Raw genomic sequence first — 24621 nt, 5'->3', positions numbered from 1 at the left:
ACAGTCCCCCCTCTTTTTTCTCCCGTTCCATCCCCCCCCCCCCCACGTTTCCGCCCTCTCCCCCACCTTTCACCCCCCCCCTCCCCCCACTGTCGCCGGGTCTGACAACGACGAGTCAACGGGAAAAAAACCTTATCAGGGAGCCGTCAGGCCGGCGGTCGTCATTTCCCACGGAGAGGCCTGGTGGTGGTGGTTGTGGTGGTGTTTGGTGGCTGTGGTGGTGGTGGTTGTGGTGGTGTTGGCTGGTGGTGTTGGCTGGTGGTGGTGGCTGGTGGTGGTGGCTGGTGGTGGTGGTGGCTGGTGGTGGTGGTGGCTGGTGGTGGTGGCTGGTGGTGGTTGGTGGTGGTGGTGGCTGGTGGTGGTGGCTGGTGGTGGTGGCTGGTGGTGGTGGTGGCTGGTGGTGGTGGCTGGTGGTGGTTGGTGGTGGTGGCTGGTGGTGGTGGTGGTTGTGGTGGTGGTGGTTGTGGTGGTGTTGGCTGGTGGTGTTGGCTGGTGGTGGCTGGTGGTGGTGGTGGCTGGTGGTGGTGGTGGCTGGTGGTGGTGGCTGGTGGTGGTGGTTGTGGTGGTGGTGGTTGTGGTGGTGTTGGCTGGTGGTGTTGGCTGGTGGTGTTGGCTGGTGGTGGCTGGTGGTGGTGGTGGCTGGTGGTGGTGGTGGGTGGTGGTGGTGGTGGTGGCTGGTGGTGGTGGCTGGTGGTGGTGGCTGGTGGTGGTGGTGGTTGTGGTGGTGTTGGCTGGTGGTGTTGGCTGGTGGTGGTGGTGGCTGGTGGTGGTGGTTTGGTGATGTTGGCTGGTGACATATGTGATATACAAAGTTCTGAATGATTCCTTACAAAAATTTCTGAATTGCCGTTCTTATGATGGCCAGCCTGGCATATGCCGCTGATGTTATCCTCTTGATATGGGCTGCAGGGGACAGGTCTGGCGTGATGTCAACCCCCAATTCTTTTTCTCTCTCTGACTCCTGAAGAATTTCCTCTCCCAGATGATACCTTGTATCTGGCTTCCTGCTCCCTACACCTATCTTCATTACATTACATTTGCTTGGGTTAAACTCTAACAACCATTTGTTCGACCATTCCTTCAGCTTGTCCAGGTCTTCTTGAAGACTCAAGCAGTCCGCCTCTGTGTGTGTGTGTGTGTGTGTGTGTGTGTGTGTGTGTGTGTGTGTGTGTGTGTGTGTGTGTGTGTGTGTGTGTATTCACCTAGTTGTGTTTGCGGGGGTTGAGCTTTGCTCTTTCGGCCCTCCTCTCAACTGTCAATCATCTGTTTACTTACTACTTTTTTTCCAACAGCACACACACACACACACACCAAGAAGCAGCCTGTGACAGCTGACTAACTCCCAGGTACCTATTTACTGCTAGGTAACAGGGGCATTAAGGGTGAAAGAAACTTTGCCCATTTGTTTCTGCCTGGTGCGGGAATCGAACCCGCGCCACAGAATTACGAGTCCTGCGCGCAATCCACCAGGCTACGAGGCCCCTATATATGTGTGTGTAAATCACGAAAATTAACACGTGATGAAAAATATGATAATGTCAGACTACAGAGGAAGAATTGAAACAGGAATTTCCTTAAATACTGTAGTATATTAATACATCTTCAAAAGGAATTCCTCCAGAAGACAAGTTCAAGAGGGTGCTCTCTGAAAGTCTAAAAAAAAGGCAACTTCTTGAGGAGGACGGAAGCAGTAAAATATGCTGACGAGAAAGCCAATACAGATCTGATGGCTCGGGGAGCATAAATGCTGCCGGATGTGAGCATGTCCTGAAGGCTCTAGTGCAACACATTGGGGGAAAAAGACTTGAGAGAGAGAGAAAAAGAGAGAGAGAGAGAGAGAGAGAGAGAGAGAGAGAGAGAGAGAGAGAGAGAGCTGAGAGAGAGAGGAGAGAGAGAGAGAGAGAGAGAGAGAGAGAGTGAGTGAGAATGACGGTAACTGAGCGTGAAAGAGAGAGACCAGGGCCCCCCACACAGACCAGGCCCCCCACACAGACCACGCCACCCACACAGACCAGGCCACCCACACAGACCAGGTCTCCCACACAGACCAGGCCCCCCACACAGACCAGGTCTCCCCCACAGACCAGGCCTCACACACAGACCAGGCCACCCCCACAGACCAGGCCTCACACACAGACCAGGCCACCCACACAGACCAGGCCCCCCACAGCCTGGTGGATAGCGCGCAGGACTCGTAATTCTGTGGCGCGGGTTCGATTCCCGCACGAGGCAGAAACAAATGGGCAAAGTTTCTTTCACCCTAAGTGCCCCTGTTACCTAGCAGTAAATAGGTACCTGGGTGTTAGTCAGCTGTCACGGGCTGCTTCCTGGGGTGTGTGTGTGTGTGGTGTGGGAAAAAAAAAAAAAAAAAAAGTAGTTAGTAAAACAGTTGCTAGTAAACACAACTAGTAAACACACAGACCAGGTCTCCCACACAGACCAGGCCCCCCACACAGACCAGGTCTCCCACACAGACCAGGCCCCCCACACAGACCAGGTCTCCCACACAGACCAGTCCTCCCACACAGACCAGTCCCCCCACACAGACCAGGCCCCCCACACAGACCAGGCCCCCCACACAGACCAGGCCCCCCACACAGACCTGGCCCCCACACAGACCAGGCCCCCACACAGACCAGTCCCCCCACACAGACCAGTCCCCCCACACAGACCAGTCCTCCCACACAGACCAGTCCCCCCACACAGACCAGGCCCCCCACACAGACCAGGCCCCCCACACAGACCAGGCCCCCCACACAGACCAGGCCCCCACACAGACCAGGCCCCCACACAGACCAGTCCCCCCACACAGACCAGGTCTCCCACACAGACCAGGTCTCCCACACAGACCAGGCCCCCCACACAGACCAGTCCCCCCACACAGACCAGGCCACCCACACAGACCAGGCCCCCCACACAGACCAGGCCCCCCACACAGACCAGGCCCCCCACACAGACCAGTCCCCCCACACAGACCAGGCCTTCCACAAAGACTAGGCCCCCCCACACAGACCAGGCCCCCCACACAGACCAGGCCTCCCACACAGACCAGGTCTCCCACACAGACCAGGCCCCCCACACAGACCAGGCCCCCCACACAGACCAGTCCCCCCACACAGACCAGGCCTCCCACACAGACCAGTCCCCCCACACAGACCAGGCCTCCCACACAGACCAGTCCCCCCACACAGACCAGGCCTCCCACACAGACCAGGCCCCCCACACAGACCAGGCCACCCACACAGACCAGGCCCCCCACACAGACCAGGCCCCCCACACAGACCAGGCCCCCCACACAGACCAGGTCTCCCACACAGACCAGGCCTCCCACACAGACCAGTCCCCCCACACAGACCAGGCCCCCCACACAGACCAGGCCCCCCACACAGACCAGTCCCCCCCACACAGACCAGGCCACCCACACAGACCAGTCCCCCCACACAGACCAGTCCCCCCACACAGACCAGTCCCCCCACACAGACCAGGCCTCCCACACAGACCAGGTCTCCCACACAGACCAGGCCTCCCACACAGACCAGGTCTCCCACACAGACCAGGGCCCCCCACACAGACCAGGCCTCCCACACAGACCAGGGCCCCCCACACAGACCAGTCCCCCCACACAGACCAGGTCTCCCACACAGACCAGGCCCCCCACACAGACCAGGCCCCCCACACAGACCAGGGCCCCCCACACAGACCAGGTCTCCCACACAGACCAGGCCACCCACACAGACCAGGTCTCCCACACAGACCAGTCCTCCCACACAGACCAGGCCTCCCACACAGACCAGGGCCCCCCACACAGACCAGGCCACCCCCACAGACCAGGCCACCCACACAGACCAGGCCCCCCACACAGACCAGTCCTCCCACACAGACCAGGGCCCCCCACACAGACCAGTCCTCCCACACAGACCAGGCCCCCCACACAGACCAGTCCTCCCACACAGACCAGGGCCCCCCACACAGACCAGTCCTCCCACACAGACCAGGGCCCCCCACACAGACCAGGCCTCCCACACAGACCAGGGCCCCCCACACAGACCAGGCCTCCCACACAGACCAGGGCCCCCACACAGACCAGGGCCCCCCACACAGACCAGGCCCCCCACACAGACCAGGGCCCCCACACAGACCAGTCCTCCCACACAGACCAGGCCCCCCACACAGACCAGGCCACCCACACAGACCAGTCCTCCCACACAGACCAGGGCCCCCCACACAGACCAGGCCTCCCACATAGACCAGGGCCCCCCACACAGACCAGGCCCCCCACACAGACCAGGGCCCCCCACACAGACCAGTCCTCCCACACAGACCAGGGCCCCCCACACAGACCAGGCCTCCCACACAGACCAGGGCCCCCCACACAGACCAGGCCTCCCACACAGACCAGGCCTCCCACACAGACCAGGCCCCCCACACAGACCAGGGCCCCCCCACACAGACCAGGCCTCCCACACAGACCAGGCCTCCCACACAGACCAGGGCCCCCCACACAGACCAGGCCTCCCACACAGACCAGGGCCCCCCACACAGACCAGGGCCTCCCACACAGACCAGGCCCCCCACACAGACCAGGGCCCCCCACACAGACCAGGCCTCCCACACAGACCAGGGCCCCCCACACAGACCAGGGCCCCCCACACAGACCAGGGCCTCCCACACAGACCAGGCCCCCCTCACAGACCAGGGACCCCCACACAGACCAGGGCCCCCCACACAGACCAGGGCCTCCCACACAGACCAGGGCCCCCCACACAGACCAGGGCCCCCCCACACAGACCAGGCCTCCCACACAGACCAGGGCCTCCCACACAGACCAGGGCCCCCCACACAGACCAGGGCCCCCCACACAGACCAGGGCCCCCCACACAGACCAGGCCTCCCACACAGACCAGGGCCTCCCACACAGACCAGGGCCCCCCACACAGACCAGGGCCTCCCACACAGACCAGGGCCCCCCCACACAGACCAGGCCCCCCACACAGACCAGGGCCCCCACACAGACCAGGGCCCCCCACACAGACCAGGGCCCCCCACACAGACCAGGCCCCCCACACAGACCAGGCCCCCCACACAGGACCAGGGCCCCCCACACAGACCAGGCCCCCCACACAGACCAGGGCCCCCCACACAGACCAGGGCCCCCCACACAGACCAGGCCTCCCACACAGACCAGGGCCCCCCACACAGACCAGGCCCCCCCACACAGACCAGGCCTCCCACACAGACCAGGGACCCCAACACAGACCAGGCCTCCCACACAGACCAGGGCCCCCCACACAGACCAGCCTCTCCCGTCCCCCGCTCCACTGCTCCCCGTGTCCAGGAGCCTCACATGGGGGTCGTGCCCGCCACGGCGCCGCTCAACACAGACATTAAAGCACGGACACTGCCGATGAGCCGTGCCCAATCGTCCCTCCACTTGTCACTGTTAACGAGCCACCTCTCTTAACACGACCAGAGGGAAGGCTACTCATTCCTTGATCACCGGGGGGAGGGGGGGTGAGGACTGCGCTACTTACTCCCGCGAGATGGCAGACCAACCTGCCCTCTTACAAAGAACGTCGCTTTTCGCTCGTATGCGTTACATACGGCCCAAAATCGTCGCACTAGAAAATGGAAGCGGCTGGCGAAAGTGACGTACTGTCCCGCTTTCTGTTTTGTTTTCTATATAACTTTATATATATATATATATATATATATATATATATATATATATATATATATATATATATATATTTATATATATATATTTATATATATATATATATATATATATATATATATATATATATATATATATATATATATATATTATATATATATACCATTCATTCCCCCACTCCCCTGTCCCCTCGTCCTCCCCACTTTGGCCGGGGGGGGGGAGTAAAGAGGAAGGAGAGGCATAGGTGAAGGGAAGTATAGAAGTGGGAAATACAGTGAGAGGTATGAAAGCAGGCGGGCTGTCCGCCTTGCTGACACGATGTGTGGATGTTGGCAGCTAAGCTAAGCTGGCTCCCTCTTGCCAGGGAGCTGTGAGTGTGTGAGAGGTTCTTCACATGTGTTTCACCATATATGGATGTCCATAGATGAATACTGTGTAGCATTCATATATACACACTCCGATGCTTCCACACATGTTGTTCTGTTTAAGGCTATTTATTTTATTATTATTATTTATTGAGTTATTCATACATATACTTATGATATATCTATATTATATGGAGGCTTGTTCGCATATACATATACATATACAAATTTATATACCTTGAGGTTACCTTGAGGTGCTTCCGGGGCTTAGCGTCCCCGCGGCCCGGTCGTCGACAAGGCCTCCTGGTTGCTAGATTGATCAACCAGGCTGTGACTCATACGTCTGGCTGCGAGCAGCCGCGTCCAACAGCCTGGTTGATCAGTCCAGCAACCAGGAGGCCTGGTCGACGACCGGGCCGCGGAGACGCTAAGCTCCGGAAAGTATCTGGTAAAGCCCCGGAAGGTATATTTGGAAGATACCTCCAAAGGATACCTTTGGAGGTGTTTTCCAAAGTTTGTCAAGTTCTCTCTTGAACACTGTGAGGGGTCGGCCAGTTATGCCCCTTATGTGTAGTGGAAGCGTGTTGAACAGTCTCGGGCCTCTGATGTTGATAGTTCTCTCTCAGAGTACCTGTTGCACCTCTGCTCTTCAACGGGGGTATTCTGCACATCCTGCCATGTCTTCTGGTCTCATGTGATGTTATTTCTGTGTGCAGGTTTGGGACCAGCCCCTCAATTATTTTCCACGTATAGATTTTTATGTATCCCGCCTGCGCTCAAGGGAATACAGATTTAGGCTCTTTAGTCGGTCCCAGTAGTTTAGATGTTTTACTGAGTGGATTCTAGCAGTAAAGGATCTATAAAGTAAAGGATATATATACACATACATACTCATTTTTTTCCAATTATAGGGGGAAGGATTGCGGCTCTTGGGTCACCAGCTGTGGGAGGAGGGCATCTCATCTTGGAGTAATCTTTCTAACATTGGGTCCTCTAACATTTCGGTGGTGTTCCACACCCTGATGGCTTGGTGCTGCAGTCTGATGTTTAGTGGCTGTATGTTCAGGAGTTCATGGAGCTCCTGGATTGTCTGATCATATGGTGGACGGTGTTTTGCTGCTCTCCTTAGCGCCTTATTTTGTACTGCTTGCAGTTTCTGCATGTTAGTTTTCTTTATGGTGTGTAGTGGTACTGGGGGATACTCTAGATGCGGCCGAACTAGAGCCTTATATAGGTGGATCTGAATGTTAGTACTGAGGCTTCGGAATCTTCTCAGTTTTTCTAAGGCTGCTTTGGCTTTGTTTAGTCGGTCCCTTACATGAATTTGTATCCCTGTTCTATTTATCATAAGTCCCAGTATTCTGCCTACCTCCGCATATTGGATCGGCTGGTTGTCAAGGATTATGGGGTCCGGGTTTCTTTTCGCAATGTGTATTATCTGAAACTTTTCTTTGTGCTAATTTTCCATTGCTTCTCAAAGTTGTTTATGAGTTCAATTGCCGCCTTGGTCTTGTCGGCTAGTAGCGGCTTTGATGGGCCCGGTTGGCATATTATTTGGGTGACATCGTCAGCGTATGTGATGTATTCTCCATGTTGGGGTTGGGGTAGGTCAGCTGTGTATATGTTGAATAGAGTGGGGGAGAGGCAGCTTGTGGTACTCCACTTTTCAGTTCTATTACGTCACCCAAGTAGCTGCCAATATTAAGCCTAGCAGTTCTGTTGTCTATAAAGCTGCAGAGAGTAGCAGTATATCTCTCAGGACGTCCTAGCTCATATATCTTATATTTTAGGCGAACTCCCCACCATTCCCCCCCTCCCCCGTCCCCTCGTCCTCCCCACCATTCCCCCCTCCCCCGTCCCCTCGTCCTCCCCACCATTCCCCCCTCCCTCGTCCCCTCATCCTTTTACATTTTTACTTATATAGAAGATGTACCAGTTACCACTGTATATTCCGGGCTATTCATGCCCGTGCCACGTCTTGGGTAACGTAATCTTCACCACCCACCCACTGTACAGATGTATGGCCACGTCTGTGGTGAGACAGTAACTGAGGACAATGCTGAGGTTGGAGGTGTCCGGCACCAACACCGCCGTGACGTAGCGTCAGTAACCAGCCGACGTTGAGGGTACTCCCGGACCCCATTGTTATATACAAACACTATTATGAAAATGGACTAAAAATGCCAATACTGCTCATAATTGGTATGCTCTTGACATTGACCTACATAAATGGGAAGGGTGTGTGTGGGTGGACGGGGCTTGTGGTGGGAAGGTGGGTGTGGGTGGACGGGGCTTGTGGTGGGAAGGTGGGTGTGGGTGGACGGGGCTTGTGGTGGGAAGGTGGGTGTGGGTGGACGGGGCTTGTGGTGGGAAGGTGGGTGTGGGTGGACGGGGCTTGTGGTGGGAAGGTGGGTGTGGGTGGACGGTGCTTGTGGTGGGAAGGTGTGTGCGGGTGGACGGGGCTTGTGGTGGGAAGGTGTGTGTGGGTGGACGGTGCTTGTGGTGGGAAGGTGTGTGTGGGTGGGCGGGGCTTGTGGTGGGAAGGTGTGTGTGTTGGTGGACGGGGCTTGCAGTCGGAAAGTGGGTGTGGGTGGACGGGGCTTGTGGTGGGAAGGTGGGTGTGGGTGGACGGGGCTTGTGGTGGGAAGGTGTGTGCGGGTGGACGGGGCTTGTGGTGGGAAGGGTGTGTGTGTGGGTGGACGGGGCTTGTGGTGGGAAGGTGTGTGTGGGTGGACGGGGCTTGTGGTGGGAAGGTGTGTGCGGGTGGACGGGGCTTGTGGTGGGAAGGGTGTGTGTGTGGGTGGACGGGGCTTGTGGTGGGAAGGTGTGTGTGGGTGGACGGGGCTTGTGGTGGGAAGGTGGGTGTGGGTGGACGGGGCTTGTGGTGGGAAGGTGTGTGTGGGTGGACGGTGCTTGTGGTGGGAAGGTGGGTGTGGGTGGACGGGGCTTGTGGTGGGAAGGGGGGTGTGGGTGGACGGAGCTTGTGGTGGGAAGGTGGGTGTGGGTGGACGGTGCTTGTGGTGGGAAGGTGTGTGTGGGTGGACGGGGCTTGTGGTGGGAAGGTGGGTGTGGGTGGACGGGGCTTGTGGTGGGAAGGGGGGTGTGGGTGGACGGTGCTTGTGGTGGGAAGGTGTGTGTGGGTGGACGGGGCTTGTGGTGGGAAGGGTGTGTGTGGGTGGACGGGGCTTTTGGAGGGAAGGTGGGTGTGGGTGGACGGGGCTTGTGGTGGGAAGGGGGGTGTGGGTGGGTGGACGGGACTTGTGGTGGGAAGGGTGTGTAAGTGGGTGGACGGTGCTTGTGGTGGGAAGGGGGGTGTGGGTGGACGGTGCTTGTGGTGGGAAGGTGGGTGTGGGTGGACGGGGCTTGTGGTGGGAAGGTGTGTGTGGGTGGACGGGGCTTGTGGTGGGAAGGTGGGTGTGGGTGGACGGGGCTTGTGGTGGGAAGGTGTGGGTGGGTGGACGGTGCTTGTGGTGGGAAGGTGTGTGTGGGTGGACGGGGCTTGTGGTGGGAAGGTGGGTGTGGGTGGACGGGGCTTGTGGTGGGAAGGGTGTGTGTGTGGGTGGACGGGGCTTGTGGTGGGAAGGTGTGTGTGTGGGTGGACGGGGCTTGTGGTGGGAAGGGGGGTGTGGGTGGACGGGGCTTGTGGTGGGAAGGGTGTGTGTGTGGGTGGACGGGGCTTGTGGTGGGAAGGGGGGTGTGGGTGGACGGGGCTTGTGGTGGGAAGGTGGGTGTGGGTGGACTGGGCTTGTGGTGGGAAGGTGTGTGTGGGTGGACGGGGCTTGTGGTGGGAAGGTGTGTGCGGGTGGACGGGGCTTGTGGTGGGAAGGTGTGTGTGTGGGTGGACGGGGCTTGTGGTGGGAAGGTGTGTGTGGGTGGACGGGGCTTGTGGTGGGAAGGGGGGTGTGGGTGGACGGGGCTTGTGGTGGGAAGGGTGTGTGTGTGGGTGGACGGGGCTTGTGGTGGGAAGGTGTGTGTGGGTGGACGGGGCTTGTGGTGGGAAGGTGTGTGTGTGGGTGGACGGGGCTTGCAGTCGGAAGGTGGGTGTGGGTGGACGGTGCTTGTGGTGGGAAGGTGTGTGTGTGGGTGGACAGGGCTTGTGGTGGGAAGGGGGGTGTGGGTGGACGGGGCTTGTGGTGGGAAGGGGGGTGTGGGTGGACGGGGCTTGTGGTGGGAAGGTGGGTGTGGGTGGACGGGGCTTGTGGTGGGAAGGGGGGTGTGGGTGGACGGGGCTTGTGGTGGGAAGGGGGGTGTGGGTGGACGGGGCTTGTGGTGGGAAGGTGGGTGTGGGTGGACGGTGCTTGTGGTGGGAAGATGGGTGTGGGTGGACGGTGCTTGTGGTGGGAAGGTGTGTGTGGGTGGACGGGGCTTGTGGTGGGAAGGTGTGTGTGTGGGTGGACGGGGCTTGCAGTCGGAAGGTGGGTGTGGGTGGACGGGGCTTGTGGTGGGAAGGTGGGTGTGGGTGGACGGGACTTGTGGTGGGAAGGTGTGTGCGGGTGGACGGGGCTTGTGGTGGGAAGGGTGTGTGTGTGGGTGGACGGGGCTTGTGGTGGGAAGGTGTGTGTGGGTGGACGGGGCTTGTGGTGGGAAGGGTGTGTGTGTGGGTGGACGGGGCTTGTGGTGGGAAGGGGGGTGTGGGTGGACGGGGCTTGTGGTGGGAAGGTGGGTGTGGGTGGACGGTGCTTGTGGTGGGAAGGTGTGTGTGGGTGGACGGGGCTTGTGGTGGGAAGGTGTGTGTGTGGGTGGACGGGGCTTGCAGTCGGAAGGTGGGTGTGGGTGGACGGGGCTTGTGGTGGGAAGGTGGGTGTGGGTGGACGGGGCTTGTGGTGGGAAGGTGTGTGCGGGTGGACGGGGCTTGTGGTGGGAAGGGTGTGTGTGTGGGTGGACGGGGCTTGTGGTGGGAAGGTGTGTGTGGGTGGACGGGGCTTGTGGTGGGAAGGGTGTGTGTGTGGGTGGACGGGGCTTGTGGTGGGAAGGGGGGTGTGGGTGGACGGGGCTTGTGGTGGGAAGGGTGTGTGTGTGTGGGTGGACGGGGCTTGTGGTGGGAAGGTGTGTGTGGGTGGACGGGGCTTGCAGTGGGAAGGGTGTGTGGGTGGGTGGACGGGGCTTGTGGTGGGAAGGTGGGTGTGGGTGGACGGGGCTTGTGGTGGGAAGGTGGGTGTGGGTGGACGGGGCTTGTGGTGGGAAGGTGTGTGTGGGTGGACGGTGCTTGTGGTGGGAAGGTGTGTGTGGGTGGGCGGGGCTTGTGGTGGGAAGGTGGGTGTGGGTGGACGGGGCTTGTGGTGGGAAGGTGGGTGTGGGTGGACGGGGCTTGTGGTGGGAAGGTGTGTGTGGGTGGACGGGGCTTGTGGTGGGAAGGTGTGTGTGGGTGGACGGGGCTTGTGGTGGGAAGGGTGTGTGTGGGTGGACGGGGCTTGTGGTGGGAAGGTGTGTGTGGGTGGACGGGGCTTGTGGTGGGAAGGTGTGTGTGGGTGGACGGGGCTTGTGGTGGGAAGGTGTGTGTGGGTGGACGGGGCTTGTGGTGGGAAGGTTTGTGCTACGTTTGTGGGGGGGAGATGCCTGGGTGGGTGGTGGGAGGGTATATAGTGTGACGGGTGTGTGACGGGTGTGTGAGTTACCTGGAGAAGGTTTCCGGAGTTCTTCTACTCCCCGAGCGCGGCCCGAGGCCAGACTCGACTTGTGATAACTTGGTCCACCAGGCTGTTGCTTGGAGCGGCCCGCAGGCCCACAGTACCCCCCCACCAGTGTTGGGAGCACGGTGCTCCACCAGTGTTGGGGGCACGGTGTTCCACCAGTGTTGGGGGCACGGTGCTCCACCAGTGTTGGGAGCACGGTGCTCCACCAGTGTTGGGGGGCACGGTGCTCCACCAGTGTTGGGGGCACGGTGCTCCACCAGTGTTGGGGGCACGGTGTTCCACCAGTGTTGGGGGCACGGTGCTCCACCAGTGTTGGGGGCACGGTGTTCCACCAGTGTTGGGAGCACGGTGCTCCACCAGTGTTGGGGGGACGGTGCTCCACCAGTGTTGGGGACACGGTGCTCCACCAGTGTTGGGGGCACTGTGCTCCACCAGTGTTGGGGGCACTGTGCTCCACCAGTGTTGGGGGGACGGTGCTCCACCAGTGTTGGGGGGACGGTGCTCCACCAGTGTTGGGGGCACGGTGCTCCACCAGTGTTGGGGGGACGGTGCTCCACCAGTGTTGGGGGCACGGTGTTCCACCAGTGTTGGGAGCACGGTGCTCCACCAGTGTTGGGGGGACGGTGCTCCACCAGTGTTGGGGACACGGTGCTCCACCAGTGTTGGGAGCACGGTGCTCCACCAGTGTTGGGGGCACGGTGCTCCACCAGTGTTGGGAGCACGGTGCTCCACCAGTGTTGGGGGCACGGTGCTCCACCAGTGTTGGGGACACGGTGCTCCACCAGTGTTGGGAGCACGGTGCTCCACCAGTGTTGGGAGCACGGTGCTCCACCAGTGTTGGGGGCACGGTGCTCCACCAGTGTTGGGGACACGGTGCTCCACCAGTGTTGGGGGCACGGTGCTCCACCAGTGTTGGGGACACGGTGCTCCACCAGTGTTGGGGGCACGGTGCTCCACCAGTGTTGGGGACACGGTGCTCCACCAGTGTTGGGGAAATATTCATAACGCGACAAAAATTAAGCCTTTGATGTACGGTGAAGCGTAAAGGTCAGATCAAAGTCCGCCCTTCATCACCCCGGCCTTTGTCCCCCTGCTGTATGTTCCCCTCAACCCAGCCCTTAACCCATCCCTCAACCCAGCCCTCAACCCAGCCCTCAACCCAGCCCTCTACCCAGCCCTCAACCCAGCCCTTAACCCAGCCCTCAACCCAGCCCTTAACCCAGCCCTCAACCCAGCCCTTAACCCACCCCTCAACCCAGCCCTCTACCCAGCCCTTAACCCAGCCCTTAACCCAGCCCTCAACCCAGCCCTTAACCCAGCCCTTAACCCAGCCCTCAACCCAGCCCTCAACCCAGCCCTTAACCCACCCCTCAACCCAGCCCTTAACCCACCCCTCAACCCAGCCCTCTACCCAGCCCTTAACCCAGCCCTTAACCCAGCCCTCAACCCAGCCCTTAACCCAGCCCTCAACCCACCCCTCAACCCAGCCCTTAACCCACCCCTCAACCCAGCCCTTAACCCAGCCCTTAACCCAGCCCTCAACCCAGCCCTTAACCCAGTCCTTAACCCAGCCCTCAACCCAGCCCTTAACCCAGCCCTCAACCCAGCCCTTAACCCACCCCTCAACCCACCCCTTAACCCAGCCCTCAACCCACCCCTTAACCCACCCCTCAACCCACCTCCACCCTAACCAACCCATTAACCGACGACCAACAAGTAAGTAAGTAATTATCAAAAGAAGGCACCAAACCGGGAAGGCTATGTAGCACCATCAAGTACGCAAAATAATCAGAGGGCGCTAAATATCACCAAGGATGCCAATACGAGAACAAAAACGCATAAGGCGAACGATATCAAAAGTATCCGAGTCACCAAGAATTCTATCGAGGGACAGGTGACCGCGAGGGGCGGTCGGAAAGCAAGACACACGCTCGTCCTGGAAGTCAGGACATTCAAGAAGGACATGCACGACCGTAAGAGGGACGATGCAACTAGGACAATAAGGAGCAGGGCGGCGCTCCATCAAGTGACCATGGGTTAAGCGAGTATGGCCAATACGCAACCTCGCCAGAGCTGTTTCCCACCGCCGGTTACGGTGGAAGGAGGACGGCCACGAGGAAACACAACATTTAAGAGTACGTAGCTTGTTACCAGTAACAGACAACCAAGAAGCCTGCCAACGGGTAAGGACTGAGGAATGGATAACCGGGTAAAAGTCGGAATACGGAATGCCTTTGCGAGAGATGGGACAAGAGCGGACAGCTTCCTTGGCAGCAGCATCCGCACGCTCATTTAAAGACACACCAATATGGCTGGGAACCCAACAAAACTCAACCGACTTAAATTTACTGTGAACGAGAAACAGCCAATGCTGGATCTCGACAACTACTGGATGAACCGGATTAAAGGACCCGAGAGCCATGAGGGCACTACGAGAGTCAACAACAACCACAAAGGAAGACTGACAACGAGAAAGCAGGAGACGAAGAGCATAGAGAATAGTATAAAGTTCCGCTGTAAAGATGCTAGTCTCCGGAGGCAAGCGACACATATAAGTGCGATCAGGAAAAACAACAGAGTAGCCAACACCGTCCATTGACTTAGACCCATCGGTGAAGACAGAAACGGAGCGGGAGTGAGAAGAAAAGTGCTCGAGGAAAAGGCGTTTGAGAACCGTAGGAGGGGTAAAAGCTTTAGTGATACGGGTCAAGGATGTACAAAACCGCGGAAGAGGTACCCTCCACGGGGGCAAAGAAGGAACAACACGAGGAGAAACATCAGAAATACGAACGGAAAGAGAATCCTGTAGGCGAGATAACCGGACAGAAAGAGGGAGGTGGTGAAGAGGAACAGGAACCGCAGGAGGGGTAAAAGTTAAAGCACGACAGAGGCGAGAGGAAGGATGTTGTAAGGACCGCGCAAGATAGCGAAGACAGTAGCGATCACGGCGGTCCTGGAGAGACAGGAAGCCAGTGTCAACATACAAGCTAAGGATGGGAGTCGAACGAAAGGCACCAGAACTGAGACGCAACCCAGTATGGTGCAAAGCATCCAGACGGAGTAGAAGGAGAAGCAGACGAGTAAGCAGGGCAACCATAATCGAGCTTAGACAGGACGAGAGAGGAATGTAAAGCAAGGAGAGTGCGCCTATCTGCCCCCCAAGAAGTATGGGACAAGACCCGAAGGAGGGTAAGGGCCTTAGAGCACTCAACACGGAGGTAAGAGATATGGGGAGACCAAGACAAACGAGTGTCAAGAAATAACCCCAAAAGCTTCGCGGAATCTTTGTATTCAAAGGGATGACCATAAAGTGACAAAGAGGGACGAAGAACAACCCGTTTCCGCGTAAAAGTCATGGCACAAGTCTTAGAAGTAGAGAACTTGAAGCCATGACCTGTGGCCCAAGACGACACGGCATCAATGGCAAGTTGAAGCCGGCGTTGAAGGAGAGGCGAATCATCACCCTGACAACAAAGGGTAAGATCATCGACATAGAGAGTGGAGAAGACACCAGAAGGAAGAGAGGAAAGAAGACCATTGAGGGCAACCAGAAAAAGAGTAGTGCTCAGAACACTACCCTGGGGCACACCTTCGTATTGCTGAAAGGAGGGAGAGAGAGCGGTACCAAGGCGCACCCGAAAGGAACGACGAGAGAGGAAGCTGCGGAGAAAGAGAGGGAGATGACCACGAAGGCCAAAAGAATGAAGTTGAGATAGGATATGATAACGCCAAGTGGTGTCATAAGCCTTTTCTAGGTCAAAAAGGACGGCAACAACGGAGGTCTTCGCAGCAAAAGCAGTACGAATATAGACCTCCAAGTTCACCAGGACATCTGTCGTGCTGCGGCACTTGCGGAAACCAAATTGAGAAGGGGAGAGGAGGTGATGGTGTTCCAGGAACCACATCAGACAAACGTTAACCATACGTTCAAAGAGTTTGCAGACACAACTTGTGAGAGCAATAGGGCGAAAGTCCTTAGGGGAAGTACCCAGAGACCCCGGTTTGCGAACAGGGAGGACAACGGCATCGAGCCAGTCCTCAGGGACTGACGACGACTCCCAGATCCGATTATACAGACTCAGTAAATACTGAGACGTGCTCGGAGGGAGATGGCGAAGCATCTCATAATGAATACCATCGGAGCCCGCCGCCGTAGAACCGCAGAGGGCCAGGGCAGAACGAAGTTCAGAGAGAGAGAAGGGATCATTATAGGGAAGCTGAAGATGAGTGCAGAAATCTAAAGGACGAGACTCAAGGACAGGTTTACGAAGAAGAAAAGATTGGGGAAGATGAAGACCAGAGCTAACAGAAGAAAAGTGGGAACCCAGTTCGGAAGCGACCTGCAACGGGTCCGCCACAAGAGTATCATGGAGGTGAAGGACCGGAGAAACATCGGGAACGAACTTACCCGCTATCTTGCGGATACGCTTCCAGATCTGGGCCAGAGGGGTTTCGGACGTAATTGTTGAGACATAAGATGCCCAACATTCACGTTTAGCCGTACGGATGGCCCTACGGGCCACCGCACTCGCTTTCCGAAAGAAAAGAAAAGAATCTGTCGTCTGCCTACGGTGGTGCCTCTTCCAGGCTGCACGCTTACAGCGGACAGCCCGAGCACAGTCCGCATTCCACCAGGGAACGCACTTCCGTGGACCCCGAGAGGAAGAGCGAGGAATAGAGCGGAGGGCAGCGTTGAAGACAGTGTCATGAAAAAGGAGGAGAGCGCGAGAGAGGGGCAGAAGGGAGAGGTCAGAGAGAGCAGCACTGAGGGAAAATAGGGTCCAGTCCGCCTTAGCAAACTGCCACCTAGGGAAAGAGAGGGAAGGGCGAAAAGAGAAAAAGGAAACAAGGATGGGGAAATGATCACTTCCATGGAGGTCATCAAGAACCTGCCACGTGAAATCTAAGTAAAGAGAAGAAGAGCAGAGAGAAAGATCAAGACAAGAAAGGGTGCGAGTTCGAGAGTCCAAATGAGTGGGCTCACCAGAATTCAGAAGAGACAGGGAAGAAGAGAGGAGAAACGGCTCAAGGAGGCGACCCCGGGTATTCGTCAGAACGTCACCCCAAAGAGAATGACGACAATTGAAGTCACCCAGCAGGAGCACAGGCTCCGGCAAGGAGTCTAGGAGGTGTTTCAAATCAGGAAGAGAGAGCGGGACACTCGGGGGGAGATAAATGGAACAAACTGTGTACCATTTCCCCACAAAGATACGAGCAGCAGAACAATGGAGAGGCGAAGGAAAAAGTAAAGGAACAAAGGGAACATCAGCCCGAATCAAGAGAGCAGAAGAATTAGAAGCCCCAGCAATGGCTGGGGGGGGGGGGGGGAGAGAAAGGAATAGCCACGAAAACGACCAGGACGAGCACCAAGCATTGGCTCCTGGAGACAGACACAAAGGGGCGAAAACCGCGAAATCAGAAGTTGGAGTTCGAGGAAATTGGCGTAATAACCTCGAACGTTCCATTGAAGAATGGACAACGACGAGAAGAGAAAGGACAAAAACAGAGAACAAGGAAGAAACAAAGGCGAAAGAGCAACAGAGCACGTTAAAGAATATCAGGGTCGGGATCAGGGTCAGCAAAGTCAGGGTTAGGGGGCATGGGTAAACTGAGCAAAGACGGAGGGAAGGAAACGGGAGAACAGATCAGAGGTGGGCGGGCAGGGTCCGGAGGAGGAGGAGGAGGAGGAGGAGGAGGAAGAGGAGGAGACAACGGAGAGGAGCAGTCAAGGACAGCAGCAGGAAGAGGGGGAGTAGAAAGAGGGGAGCGCACCCCAGCAAGAGCAGCAACCGAAAGGGAAGCAGGGGCCAAAGAAACCTCCATAGCAGGAACAGGAGGCGCAAGCACTGAAACGGGAGGGGAAGGAGCAACAGAGCCAGAAGGAGGAGCTGAGGAAGAAAGCGAAGCCTTCTTACCCGCCGGGGAAGAGGAAGGAGAGGAGCCAGGCTTACGCTTCTGACTTAAAGAGACCGGTGTCCCAGCAACTACGTACCGGCCAACGGATTCCAGTGTCTCAACAGGAGAAGCCGAACGAGAGCACACACGACGGCCGTTAGGAGAGCGATGGACATCCGCCCGCACCGACAGGCGGTGGGGAGAGCCGATAGATGGAGGAAGAGGATGGGAAGGAGGATCGGAGGGGGACAAGGAAGAAGACACAGAAGACACGACAGACCGGGTAGAAGGAAGGGGAACCCCAGACAGAGGACCAGGAGGAGGATCCTTCGGGAGAGAACCCAAAGGGACAGAGGAGGGGGCAGTGGGCGCATCAGGGTCCAAGGCTCGGAAACGGTTGTGAGTCTGAGGAAGGCGGGAAGGACGAGGAGAGGAAGAGCGCAACACGCGAGCATAAGAGATATTAGCATAAGGCGGGAGCCGGCGAACCTGGCGCCTCGCCTCAGGAAAAGATAAACGCTCCCGGTGCTTCAAGTTGAGGACAGCTGCCTCAAGCTTGTAATGGACACACGCACGGGAGAAGGTAGGATGGGCCTCACCGCAGTTGAGGCAACGAGCCTGGGGAGAAGCGCACTCCGACTTAGAGTGACCTTCGCCACCACACAAAGGACAGAGAGAGACAGTCCCGGAGCAGCGGAGGGCACCATGCCCAAACCTCCAGCACTTGTTGCAGAGCCGAGGAGAAGGAATGTACTCCTGGACAGAGCACCTGGCACCAGCAAGAATGACAGAGGGTGGAAGGGTCCTACCATCAAAGGTAATCTTCACAACCCGGAGGGGTTGACGGCGACTACCACGAGGGGGACGAGTAAACGTGTCCACCTGGAGAATAGAATGGCCCTGGGCAGCGAGGATATGGCGAATATCGTCGTGGCAGTCGCGCAGGTCCCGAACACCGGTCGCAACATGGGGCGGGAGCAAAATAGTGCCAACACTGGCATTCAACTGAGCGTTCTTCGAGACCCGAACAGGGGTCTCGCCAAGGCAGGATAAGGCAGCCAAGCGGGAAGCAGCATCCTGAGAAGGAGCAGCAACGACACGTGCACCGAGACGAGTGGGGTTGAAAGTAATGGAGGCATCCACGGAATCAATGAGATGTCGATGGAGGGAGAAATCGTCAGGAGGCGCAGAATCAAGAGGGAGGAGATCAAAATATTTGGCCCACGAAGCGGGACCAAACAAGGCTTGATAGGTAGCAGAACTGGAAGGAATCGAGCGAGGGCGGCCGTGACGAGGACGGCGGTGAGAACCCCCAGAGAGAGAGGGGTTAAAAGGTGCAGTAGTTACAACCAGAGAAGGAGCCGCGCCAGGGGACGAGGTAGTCACCACTGGGGGCTTGGGGCTCGACCCAACCACAGAGGAGGGAGGGGAGCCAGAGGAAGGAGTCAGAGAGGCCAAAGGGGGAGCAAGGTCGGGGCCCAATGCAGCGGAGGCTACAGAGCCCGGTCTTCCAATACGGACCGACTCGGGGGCTTGGTCGCCCACCCCACGAGCCTGAGAAGGTAAACCAGAAGAAGCCGAAGCAGGGGTAATCATCTTGACGAAAGAAGAATTCACTCACGAATGTGCCCCCACACCCACCATGGAGCCACAATTAGAGGCAGGACACCCAACAAGAAGCTATCGCCGATCTTGTCGGGGCCTTCTAGGGGTGCATCGTGAGTATACGCCCCACAAACGCCACCTTAAGAAACCGACAGTCCGTCGAGATCGGGTTCAGTGACGAAGTGGGGATTGACAATAAAAGGTTCCCCTCGCTCTCGACGTCGGGTACTGCAGTTCTACGGGTGCAAGAGTATGCCTCCTCAAGCACCCGGGCGTCAAAATAGAAGAAGTCCAAGGGAAGAACCAGAACGAGCAAAAGGTCGGCAGGAAACGGCAAGCAGATAGGAGAGGAGGGGGGAGAAAAACGAAACAGAAGGAAAAGGAAAAGATGCCCAGCAGAATTGGAGAGGACGGCAGCAGGAGCACAAGGCTAGAAAAGGACAGAGGACTGTCCCAGGGAGCATCACACTCCGGCAGCCGCCCACTAAGCCCCCACACGGCGACAACGAGCTGAGCGGGGAGGGGGCGACGACCAACAAAATAATCCGTTAAGCCACTGTTCTCTCCCTAAATAACTATCCAACCCAGTAAATCATCCCCGCCCCCCCCCCCCTTGCAACCCTCGAAGTGTCTAACGCAGACCTTAAGGTCTAACTCAAGACGTAGCGGCCAGACATCTCTTCCTAAGATACGGTCCGTTTTACAAGCAGTTTAACATTCGGACTACTGTGCTAATCCGCCTTCTTTTGTGATGAATATTAAACGTTTTCGAGGCTTATCTTTTCATATACATATTTGCTGTGGGAACAAGCCTGAATTATATGCAACTGAAAACTCACACCCAAGAAGTGACTCGAACCCATACTCCCAGGAGCAACGCAACTGGTAACTACAGGACGCCTTAATCCGCTTGACCATCACGACCGGACAAAAGGAAGTGATAGCCAAAGCTATTTGAACCACTTCCCCGCCGGCACTCGGATGGTAATCTTGGGCATAGCATTTTATCAAATCACCTCATTCTTTGAGGTGGTTTGATAAAAGAATGAGGTGATTTGATAAAATGCTATGCCCAAGATAACCATACAAGTGCCGGCGGGGAAGTGGTTCAAATAGCTTCGGCTATCACTTCCTTTTGTCCAGTCATGATGGTCAAGCGGATTAAGGCGTCCTGTAGTTACCAGTTGCGTTGCTCCTGGGAGTATGGGTTCGAGTCACTTCTGGGGTGTGAGTTTTCAGTCATATATATATATATATATATATATATATATATATATATATATATATATATATATATATATATATATATATATGTCGTACCTAATAGCCAGAACGCACTTCTCGGCCTACTATCCAAGGCCAAATTTGCCTAATAAGCCAAGTTTTCCTGAAATAATATATTTTCTCTAATTTTTTTCTTATGAAATGATAAAGCTACCCATTTCATTATGTATGAGGCCAATTTTTTTTATTGGAGTTAAAATTAACGTAGATATATGACCGAACCTAACCAACCCTACCTAACCTAACCTAACCTATCTTTATAGGTTAGGTTAGGTTAGGTAGCAGAAAAAGTTAGGTTAGGTTAGGTAGGTTAGGTAGTCAAAAAACAATTCATGAAAACCTGGCTTATTAGGCAAATCGGGCCTTGCATAGTAGGCTGAGAAGTGCGTTTTGGCTACTAGGTACGACATATATATATACGCACACACACATATATATATATATATATATATATATATATATATATATATATATATATATATATATATATATATATAAATGTAAATAATCGTTTGTTCAAAATCGCTGATCTCCGAAAGTTCTTCACCGATTGGTTTGAAATTTTGACACAACGTTCCATTCGCATACGAGCGTGTTTTTATATACCTACTATATACATGCCACACCTGTGACAGATAAAAACATGCTTTTTTTGCAAAACAGCACCATCTGTTGCACGTAAAAGCAACACACGCTACACTAAATATTACGATTCCATTTCAATATTTCTGACTGCATTGATAAATTGAATTTTCATAGATTTCGATTAATTTTCATTTTGATTTAATTATTTTGTGTGACATTGTGTTGGAATTGAGCTGTGTTGTTTACCGTACCGTTCATTTCCTCAGTATAGTTTATTTTTTATTTTTTTCACAGTTTTTTATTTCGTTTTTTTTAACTGCTGTTCTTTTTTTTCAGTGATGGGAACATCAGATCATTTGGGAAGCATCGGACGAGGGAGTGGGGAAGAGTGGGGAGGGGAATGGTGGGGAGGAAGAGAAGATGGGAGTGGGGGATGGTGAGGAGGACGGGGGGATAGTTGTACTCACCTAGTTGTGCTTGTGAGGGTTGAGCTCTGGCTCTTTGGTTCCGCCTCTCAACCGTCAATCAACTGATGTAGAGATTCCTGAGCCTACTGGGCTCTATCATATCTACATTTGAAACTGTGTATGGAGTCAGCCTCCACCACATCACTGCCTAATGCATTCCACCTGTTAACTACTCTGACACTGAAAAAGTTCTTTCTAACGTCCCTGTGACTCATTTGGCTCACTCGGTCTCCACCTGTCCCCTTGTCCGCCTACCATCCGTGTTAAAAAGTTTATCCTTATCTATCCTGTCAATTCCCCTGAGAATTTTGTAGGTAGTGATCATGTCTCCTCTTACTCTTCTGTCTTCCAGTGTCGTAAGGTGCCTTTCATGCAGCCTTTCCTCGTAACTCATGCCTCTTGGTTCTGGGACTAGCCTAGTGGCATACCTCTGAACTTTGAGCTTCGTCTTGTGCTTGACAAGGTACGGGCTCCATGCTGGGGCCGCATACTCCAGGATTGGTCTTACATATGCTGTGTACAAGGCTTCTGAATGTTTCCTTACACAAGTTCCTGAACGCTGTTCTGATGTTAGCCAGCCTCGCATATGCCGCAGACGTTATTCTCTTTATGTGGGCTTCAGGAGACAGGTTTGGTGTGATATCAACTCCGCGAGAAAAAAAAAAAAACTCCAAGATCTTTCTCTCTGTCCGTTTCATAAAGTACTTCATCTCCCATTCGATATCCTGTGTCTGGCCTCCTGTTTCCACCGTCTAGTTTCATGACCTTGCATTTACTCGGGTTGAAATTTAGTAGCCATTTGTTGGACCATTCACTCAGTCTGTCTAGGTCATCTTGTGGCCTCCTATCATCCTCTGTTTTAATCCTCCTCATAATTTTTACATCATCAGCAAACAATGAGAGGAACGATTCTATACCCTCTGGGAGATCATTTACATATATCAGAAACAGTATGGGTCCAAGGACTGAACCCTGCGGGACCCCATTGGTGATGTCTCGCCAATCTGAGACCTCACCCCTCACAGTGACTCGCTGTCTTCTGTTGCTTAGGTACTCCCTTATCCAATGGAGTACCCTCCCTTTCACTCCTGCCTGCATCTCCAGATTTCTCTCTTGCCTCTTGTGTGGCACTGTGTCAAAGGCTTTCTGGCAATCCAAAAATATGCAGTCTGCCAGCCCTCTCTTTCTTGCCTGATTTTTGTTGTCTGGTCATATAATTCAAGTAACCCTGTGAGGCAGGACTTGCCATCCCTGAACCCATGTTGATGCTGTGTTACAAAGTTCTTTAGCTCCAGATGTTCCAGTAGCTTTCTTCGCACAATCTTCTCCATCAGCTTGCATGGTATGCAGGTTAGGGACATTGGCCTGTAGTTCAGTGCCTCCTGCCTATCCCCTTTCTTATATATCGGGACTACATAAGCAGTCTTCCAAATTTTTGGCAGTTCCCGTGTTGCCAGTGACTTGTTATACACTATGGAGAATGGCAGGCACAGTGCTTCTGCTCCTTCCCTTAGTACCCAAGGGGAGATTCCATCCAAGCCTATAGCCTTTGCCACATCCAACTCTAGCAAGTGCTTCCTTACATTCCCACTGGTAATCTCAAACTCTTCTAGTGGTTCCTGGTTAACTATTCCCTCTCTTATCTCTGGAACTTCCCCTTCCCCTTGTGAAGACCTCCTGGAATTTCTTATTCAGTTCCTCACACACTTCCTTGTCGTTTGTAGTAAATCCGTCTGCCCCTATCCTTAATTTCATAACCTGTTCCTTTACTGTTGTTTTTCTCCTGATGTTGCTATGCAACAATTTAGGCTGAGTCTTTGCCTTGCTTGCGATGTTATTTTCGTATTGTCTTTCTGCCTCTCTTCTCATCCTGACATATTCATTCCTGGCATTCTGGTATCTTTCTCTGCTCTCCAGTGTCCTGTTATTCCTATAGTTTCTCCATGCTCTTTTACGTTGCTGCTTAGCTAGCCCACATCTCTGATTAAACCATGGGTTTCTCATATGCATTTCATTGTTTTCCTTTTGGACCGGGACAAACTTGTCTGCTGCCTCCTTACACTTCTGTGTGATGTAGTCCATCATGTCTTGGGCCGTCTTTCCCCTGAACTCTGTTTCCCATGTTATATCTGTTAGGAATTTCCTTATCTCCTCATAGTTTCCCTTTCGGAATGCCAGCCTTTTGTTGTCAGTTATCCTCATCGAGGTCCTTAACCCTTCTTCAACCAGATACTCAAGTACACTGTGGTCAATCATTCCTACCAGGGAGGATGAGAGGGGGAGGCAAGGGGGGTGGGTGGGAGAAGGGGAGGCTTGGGGTGGGTATGGGGGGAGGGAGTGCTTAGGGGAATGAGGGAAAAGGAGGGCCTTGGGGAGTAGAAGAGGAGGGAGGGCTTGAGTTGAGTATGCTAAGTATGCCACATACTAAAAAAAATGAGTATGTATGTATGTGTGTATGTATATATAAATGTGTATATGTATATAAATATATATGTATATGTATGAATAAATCAATAAATAATAATAATAAAATAAAGAGCCTTAAAGAGAACAACATGTGTGGAAGCATCGGAGTGTGTATATATGAATGCTACACAGTATTCATCTATGGACATCCATATATGGTGAAACACATGTGAAGAACCTCTCACACACTCACAGCTCCCTGACAAGAGGGAGCCAGCTTAGCTTAGCTGCCAACACCCACACATCGTGTCAGCAAGGCGGACAGTCCGCCTGCTTTCATACCTCTCACTGTATTTCCCACTTCTACCCGCCGCCACTGGGCTTACCGAAGCCTGGCAAAATACCACACCGTAATCCTGGACTGACAGCCTGTTTTCCAATCCAACATCCTAATTAACGAGGGCCTCGGACCCGCGGAATTAGAGCAGCTCATAACACCTACCTAATTACGGGCTCACCATAGCCCGTGCTTACATGGACACTTCGTTCAGAGTAGCTAGATCTGAAACTACAACCTACCTAAACAGGTGTTCCCCCCTAACACTACCGCATGTAACAGTTACAGTTAAGGGCTGTAACTGCTGTAACTGCGGTAATTACGCCGGGACCAAATGCCCGCCCCATTAACGTCCCATTAACGTCCATTT

General features: G+C 54.7%; 3 protein-coding genes across 3 annotated transcripts in view; 2 read left to right on the top strand and 1 right to left on the bottom strand.

Annotated features, from left to right (window-relative positions):
• The window catches only part of LOC123767553 (CD82 antigen), a 690815-nt gene that overhangs the window by 465522 nt on the left and 200672 nt on the right, over positions 1–24621 (top strand). The gene's annotated exons all lie outside the window — the stretch shown is intronic.
• LOC123767767 (uncharacterized) overlaps positions 1–24621 on the bottom strand; it is a 672233-nt gene that overhangs the window by 619080 nt on the left and 28532 nt on the right. The window lies entirely within an intron of this gene.
• Positions 8220–13362, top strand: LOC123767867 (circumsporozoite protein-like). Its single transcript, XM_045757915.2, has 2 exons — positions 8220–8241; positions 12725–13362. The coding sequence occupies exons 1-2, from the start codon at positions 8220–8222 to the stop codon at positions 13360–13362; spliced, it is 660 nt and encodes a 219-aa protein (XP_045613871.2).

The sequence above is a fragment of the Procambarus clarkii genome, chromosome 67 (genome assembly GCF_040958095.1).
Source record: "Procambarus clarkii isolate CNS0578487 chromosome 67, FALCON_Pclarkii_2.0, whole genome shotgun sequence".
Taxonomy (NCBI): Eukaryota; Metazoa; Arthropoda; class Malacostraca; order Decapoda; family Cambaridae; genus Procambarus; species Procambarus clarkii.
Note: the sequence above shows the minus strand (reverse complement) of the source record. Positions and strands in the feature narration are given on the sequence as shown.